The sequence below is a fragment of the Nematolebias whitei genome, chromosome 7 (genome assembly GCF_014905685.2).
Source record: "Nematolebias whitei isolate Nwh7 chromosome 7, NemWhi1, whole genome shotgun sequence".
Lineage (NCBI taxonomy): Eukaryota > Metazoa > Chordata > Actinopteri > Cyprinodontiformes > Rivulidae > Nematolebias > Nematolebias whitei.
In genome coordinates, this window is record NC_056504.1 from 5,221,358 (window position 1) to 5,228,064 (window position 6,707).

Below are 6,707 nucleotides of genomic sequence, written 5' to 3' on the forward strand. Positions count from 1 at the left end.
TCCAGACTGACAAACAGCTGATAGGTGTTCAGTCAGACATTGTGGTGGTCAACAAGCTACAGAAGAAGACAGTGGTGATAGATCGAGCAATTTAATTCAATTCAAAACACTGTATTAATCCCAAATGGAAATTAAATGTTGTTGTAGCTCATCAGCCCGGTTTAATTCAAAAGTTGTTATAGATGCTGATGGCTGTGGGCAGGAAGGATCTCCCACAGCAGTCTGTCCCACAGTGGATCTGAAGAAACTGGTCGCAGATACCTATCCATCCACCTGGACCCGGCAGGCCTCTCTGTCCTCCTGGACAGCAGGACCACCTGAATGTTGGGCAGAACTCTTCCCTGAGCAATGGCCACTCCTCCCAGCAGCTTGTTGAGCTCCTCATCATTGCAGACAGCCAGCTGCAAGTGTTGGGGGGGGGGGGGGGATGATCCTAGTCTTCTTGTTGTCACAAGCTACTTTTCCTGCCAGCTCCAGGATCTCGGCGATCAGGCACTCAAACACCTCCACCAGGTAGACGAGAATGCATCCATGGTGCCTCTATTTAAACTCTTTTGGGATTTGGAGATGTAGTTGAGTTATGCGAGCTTTTGAGGTGTTAATCAGCTGCTCCCTGTTGTAAAGAAACACTTGTCACAGTTACATTTCATAACAAATGTTCAAAAGTAAAAGGTTTTCAGAAAAAAAACCTTCTAGCTGCACAGCTTCTGATAGCAGAGGAAATAATAGTTAAAAATGTGATTTATATTCAGAAAAAAGAGGAATTAAAGTTTTCAAAAACAATATCCAGAATGAAAGTAACAGATCAGCCTCCTTGACAACACCTTGAGTGACACAATTCTAGAATATAGAAAGCCAAAGCCAAGTGACTGTTACATCAAAAAAGAGAACGAGGAAATAGAGAAGTTGTGGAGAGTCCAAGCATCAGTAGTCCAGTGATCATTAGAGCTCTCAGTGCTGTGACCCCCAAACTGGAAGAATGGCTCCAACAGATCCCAGGAACAACCTCAGAGATCTCTGTCCAGAAGAGCTCAGACCTAGGAACAGCTAAGATACTGAACAGAACCCTCAAAGTCCCAGGCCTTCTGTGGTGGGCCAAAGTTTGAAGCAAGAAGTAAAACATAGAAATGTTTAGTGCCATGCGTATATTTGGGGTTACTCTTTGTGTCTTTCTGTTTTGGCCTGTATACGCTACGTCCTAATGACTCTGTTAGGTCATTCCTGGACACTCCTCCTGCTTATCACTTTCTATTCAAAATATAAATGCTTTTCTCTCCTATCTAAGCCATTTGAAGATGGACTGGTAAAGGTCAGATTTACTCTTTGCAGTTTGGTTATTGTGTGAACATTTGAGTAAATCAATGTTAGTTTATCAGAGAATTTTTCATCAAAGATTATGGATGTTTTTATTACTATGGCTGAGACCAAGAAGCCCAAGACATAATCATAACTATCTCTCAAGACTATCTCTGCCCATGAACAATATGTTTGTGTTAACAAAAAGCACAGGGTGTTGAAGGCTGCAGCTGTCTCCGAGGACACCTCCTGCGCTCCTGCCCTGTGAACTTGGCTGAACCGAGAAGGCTGGTAAGGTTATAAAAGTGAGCAGAGAATGCAGCTTGATACAGATTCTTGTGACTGGTCTATATATGTGTACATTTATGTAACCTGTCCTGAAAATCTGGCCTTGCATGTACATGCAAGTTAAAAATCTTCTCCTGCCATCGAGTGTGGTTCTATTTGGGTAAACAATGAAAAAATGAGAGTATTTTCTCCAACATAATTCCACCTGCAACATAAAAAATACATGTGCAATAGCGCAAATTACCTGATTGGTATTTGAGCATGTAGCCAATAATTATGCCATTGGGCTCTAGAGGTTTGTCCCATTCCATATAGATGGTGTCCACACTTCTGCGGTTAATTCTGAAAAACCTCGGAGCATCTGGAACTACAGACATACACACATGCACAAAAAGATTCAAGAGTGAGTTTCACAAGCATGTGTAAAATGAAACCTTTCAACATTGTATCAAAGCAAATCAAGCAAACGTTTTGTTCAGTCTACAAACTGATGTCCAGGACTCCGCTGTGTCCTCACCATCTTCCTTAGTGGTGAATTTCACTGTGTTGCTAGGTGGACCCTCAAAGCGACTGTTGGCCACAACCATGAACATCTTATAATTAGAGTAGGGCACCAAGTCAGAGAGAAGACCGTACGGTGCTGCCACAGTGGTGTAAAAACCTTTGACCTTCTTCTCCTTATTGACCACCAGGTCTGGAACCAGACTGGACTCACGCCAGTAATACAACTGGGAATAAGAAGAGGACAGAGGGTCAAAAGGTTCTCTGTGCAGATAAAAGCCAAGGCATTAAAAATATGTTAAAAAGTCAAATTTCTTAATATAAACTCTGCTTTCAGTCTCACTCTGTACTCCTTGAACTCCCCCTGAACAGAGCTCAGATCCACAGGTGTCCAGTGGAGGTTTGCGCTGATGCTGCTCACCTTTGACACCTGCAGGTCAGTGGGTGCTCTTGTGGGCTCTAAACAAAAAACAAGGAATCAGGTATGGGTTTAAACATTTTTTATTAAGGGGTTGTCTTGTTTAACTAGGTTAATATGGTATGTATACTCACTGTTCTCTCCAGAATATCCAACGACGATGTTAGACTCAGGTCCTGATCCAAAATCATTCCTGGCTTGTACTTTGATCTCATAAGGCACATATGTTTTAGTGGGGTGTACAATATGTTTGGACTGGAACGTGGTCATGTTGTTCCAATCCTCCGCCGAATCTTTTCGTCTCCACCACACACTGTAGTGCAGGTTTGGGCCATTTCTTTCCAAATCACTCAGTGGCTGCAAACAAAAATCCAAAAGAAGTCCTAACTCAAAAGTTACACACAAAAACAGTCAAAATGGACAAACTGATTATGAAAAACAAAGTTCAGCTTTATTGCTTCTACAAGATTTCAGAAGTTTAGTATCAGCCAGGAGCTGCTGAGCTGCTGGATCATTAGTGAGACCACCTCTATAAAAGCAAGAGTTTGTCAGTTTGCTGCTCTGGAGCAGACAGGTGTGTGTCACCACAAAGCCAAGGCGGAAAGACATCAACAATAACCTGAGATATACACTTGTTGCCACACCAGAGAACAGAAAAATGCAGAAAAATTAGCTTAAGAGTAATTACAAATAATAATAATAATAATAATAATAATAATAATAATAATAGCGCAGCATGGTGGCGCAACTGGTAGAGCTGCTGCCTCTCAGCGAGCAGGTCCCTGGTTCAAACCCCGGTCCAGGGGCCTTTCTGGGTGGAGTTTGCATGTTCTCTCCGTGCATGCGTGGGTTTTCTCCGGGTGCTCCAGTTTCCTCCCACAGTCCAAAAACATGCATGTTAGGCTGATTGGTAACTCTAAATTGTCCCTAGGTGTGAGTGAGAGAGTGAATGGTTGTTTGTCTCTATGTGTCCCTGTGATGGACTGGAGACCTGTTCAGGGTGTACCCCGCCCCTCGCACAGTGATTGCTGGACATGGGCACCGGCGACCCCCGTGACCCAAAATGGAAGAAGCGGGTAAAGATAATGGATGGATGGATGGATGGAAGGAATGAATGGATAATAATAATAATAATAATAATAATAATAATAATATAAAAACATGCTTCATATCTGACTCTACAGGTTACAAGGTTAAAGTTCTGAAAAGACATCTGAAATAAGACTGAACAAGTATGACTTATTTGGAAGGGTTGCAGAAAGCCTCTCTATGAACAATATAGCAGCAATACTTGGGTTTGTAAAGTTTTATCTGAATGAACAACAACACTTTTAGAACTTTAAAAAAAAATACAATTAAAATTTTGCTATTTATCTATAATGCACATGAGCATGTTTACAGAAAAGTAACATAATAGCAAAAACACCTCGGTCAAGGACAGCAGTGGAGGTTTGATGATTTGGGCTCATTTTACAGTCATAGAACCTGGACTCCATGCAGTCCTTGAGTGGACCATGAGCTCCTCTATACACAAAAGGTTTCTAGAGTCAAAGAGAGGCCATTTAACCTACAGCTGAAGATAGGACCAAAGACAGCAGTTCATCTACAACAAAATCACTCGAAAAGAAAAGAGTCAAGGAGCTGCAACAGTCCAGGTCCAAAACCTGACTGAACTGGGCCTGTGATCCGAGGATCACTGGTCAACTCCCAAGACAGACGAGATCAAAATGTGGGTGGAAATGTTAAATACCCACACCTGCCTCTGGACCCATGAGCAAGGCCCTTAACCACCACCCCACTTGCTCCCCGGGCACTTTAGATGGCAACCCTCTGCTTCACATGTGTATGCTCAGCTCACATATGAGCATACACAGGTTCTGGCTTGCTTGGGAGAGGTCGCTTATAAATACGCTCTGCTCTACTCCAAGAGAATTTAACAATTTTAAACATTTTATACAATATGCATCCTGATGTATGCTCAATAATCCAGGTAGAAAAATCTAAAAAAGTTAAATCTGGTCCTCTGGACATACAAAAAAACAAACAAAGCAAAACAAAAAATTGTAAAAACGTTTCGTCTTTCATCCGAGAGACTTCTTCAGTCTGAGGTGCTGTATTCAGCTCAGTCTCTTAAATAGCACCTTCTCAGAGTGGATCAACCAGTTTGCTGCTGACAACCAAAACCAGCTGATCACATGCTCAAGAAGGACCATCAGCCTAACAATGGATCATTATCACACTGATGGCTGTTTACTATTCACAGAGGGCTGAGTGATACTAGCAATCACAGCATTGTAAGAGGGGGACAGTTGAACCCGGAGGCTCCACCCCTGTTTAATGATGGACGGTTTCATTTCACAAAGATGGCCTCCTTTACTCCTCTCTCAAACCATCGTTCCTCTCTGTCCAGGATGTGCACATCTTCATCCTTGAAAGAGTGACCGCTGGCCTGGAGATGAGTGTAGACCGCAGAGTCCTGGCCTGATGGTGTTGCTCTTCTGTGCTGGTCCATCCTTTTGGCCAGTGGCTGTTTAGTTTCCTCAATGTAAGACCTTGTTGACATTCTTGTCAAACTGGTTGAAAACAACAAAGTCCATGCTCAATAATCCAGGCATACAATCCAACATTTTTCAGTCAGGTCATCTGGACAGTTTCTTTTTTTGTGCTGAAACGTTTCGCCTTCGGTCCAGAAGCACAAAAAAAAAAGAAACGTCCAAATGACCTGACTGAAAAATGTTGGATTTTTGCCTAACCATATTTCAACGTTGATTTAATCATATTTTGCTATCTGGGCTGTTGTGTCGGTTCTAGTGGAAAGGCTGTCTGATCTGGAGGCTCAACTCTGTGCTTTTGAAAAATCATTAACTTGCCAGGCGCCTGTAGGCTCCGCTGAACCACTAATGCTAACTCACGATCGATCCGTTCACATTTCAAATGATTCTTCTCCCGTTCCAAACCACGTTTCAAACCAGTTTTCTCCACTTAGCTACCCTGAACCTCAGCCCCACTGGGTGACAGTCCAAAGAAAAAATAATACTAAAACCAAGCCTTCGGTCAACCACCGACACGTTCAACTCTCAAATCAATTTTCCGTGCTTAGTGAGACGGCTGCCGAGGAGCAGACGGTCATTGTTGGCAGCTCCATAGTTCAAAACATGGCACCTGCGACTCAAACCACAGCCAAATGCATTTCAGGGGCCAGAGCAGGCAACACTGAGTCCCACCTGAAACTACTGGCTAAAGCTAAGGTGAAATACAGTAAAATTATTATTCGCATCGGCAAAAATTACACTCGACTACGCAAATCAGAGATCATGAAAATCAATGTTGCTTCAGTGTGTAACTTCGCAAAAACTATGTCAGACTCCGTCGTTTTCTCCAGCTCCCTCCCCAACCTGTCCAACAATGACATGTTGAGCTGTATGTCACTCAACCGCTGGGCGTCCAGGTGGTGCTCTGAAAACAACGTAGGATTTGTAGACAACTGGAGTGCATTTTGGGGAAAACCCAGTCTGATGCAGAGAGATGGAAACCATCCCACCTTAATGGAGCAGCACTTCTCTCTTTAATTAACTTAGCCGATTCAGTTGGACATCCGGCTTGTTGACACTTAACAGTCCAGTCTAGAAAACAGTCCAGGAAGCAGAGATGTAGTCTTCCACACTTCGCTGATGCTTCTCTGTTACCCACCCAAAACCCCATTTTAGGTTAAGTTTTGAAAATATAACAAATGTTAGTGCAGTATTGTAAAAAAAACTGTGAAGTCTGTATTTTATGTTGAGTTAAAGTTTAATGTCCTATGGTAGGTTGAAGTCTGTTTACTGTTGTATTTATATATTTGAATCATTTGTCTGTGATGGACTGGAGACCTGTCCAGGTGTCCCCCACCTCTCGCACAGTGATGGCTGATATGGGCACCTGTGACCCCTGTGACTCGAAAAGGAAGAAGTGGGTAAAGATGATGGATGGATGAATTAATTATTTGTTCCTAGATTCTTTTTTTCTTTTTTTTTTAGAAAAATGCAGAAAACTAAGCTAACCTAATACTGGTAATTTAAGATACATAATTTTATGCACTCCTATATTTGTTCCTATTTTTGGTATAAATATAAAATGATGCAAAAATATTTGATACAGAAAGGAACCTAAAATTATTGTTTTTAATAAATGTTCTATTTGTTTAAATTGTTGTTTTAATCTTTTC

The 6,707-nt window shown here is 42.0% G+C and overlaps 1 protein-coding gene across 1 annotated transcript in view; it reads right to left on the reverse strand.

The window, feature by feature from the left end:
- LOC119411657 (neurofascin) overlaps positions 1 to 6,707 on the reverse strand; it is a 96,634-nt gene that overhangs the window by 71,256 nt on the left and 18,671 nt on the right. Inside the window, exons 8-11 of the mRNA XM_037678560.1 lie at positions 2,638 to 2,860; positions 2,429 to 2,544; positions 2,102 to 2,312; positions 1,829 to 1,951 (exon numbers count right to left, since the gene is read on the reverse strand). Of these exons, the coding sequence (XP_037534488.1) occupies positions 1,829 to 1,951; positions 2,102 to 2,312; positions 2,429 to 2,544; positions 2,638 to 2,860 (673 nt within the window). The remainder of the gene's footprint in view (positions 1 to 1,828; positions 1,952 to 2,101; positions 2,313 to 2,428; positions 2,545 to 2,637; positions 2,861 to 6,707) is intronic.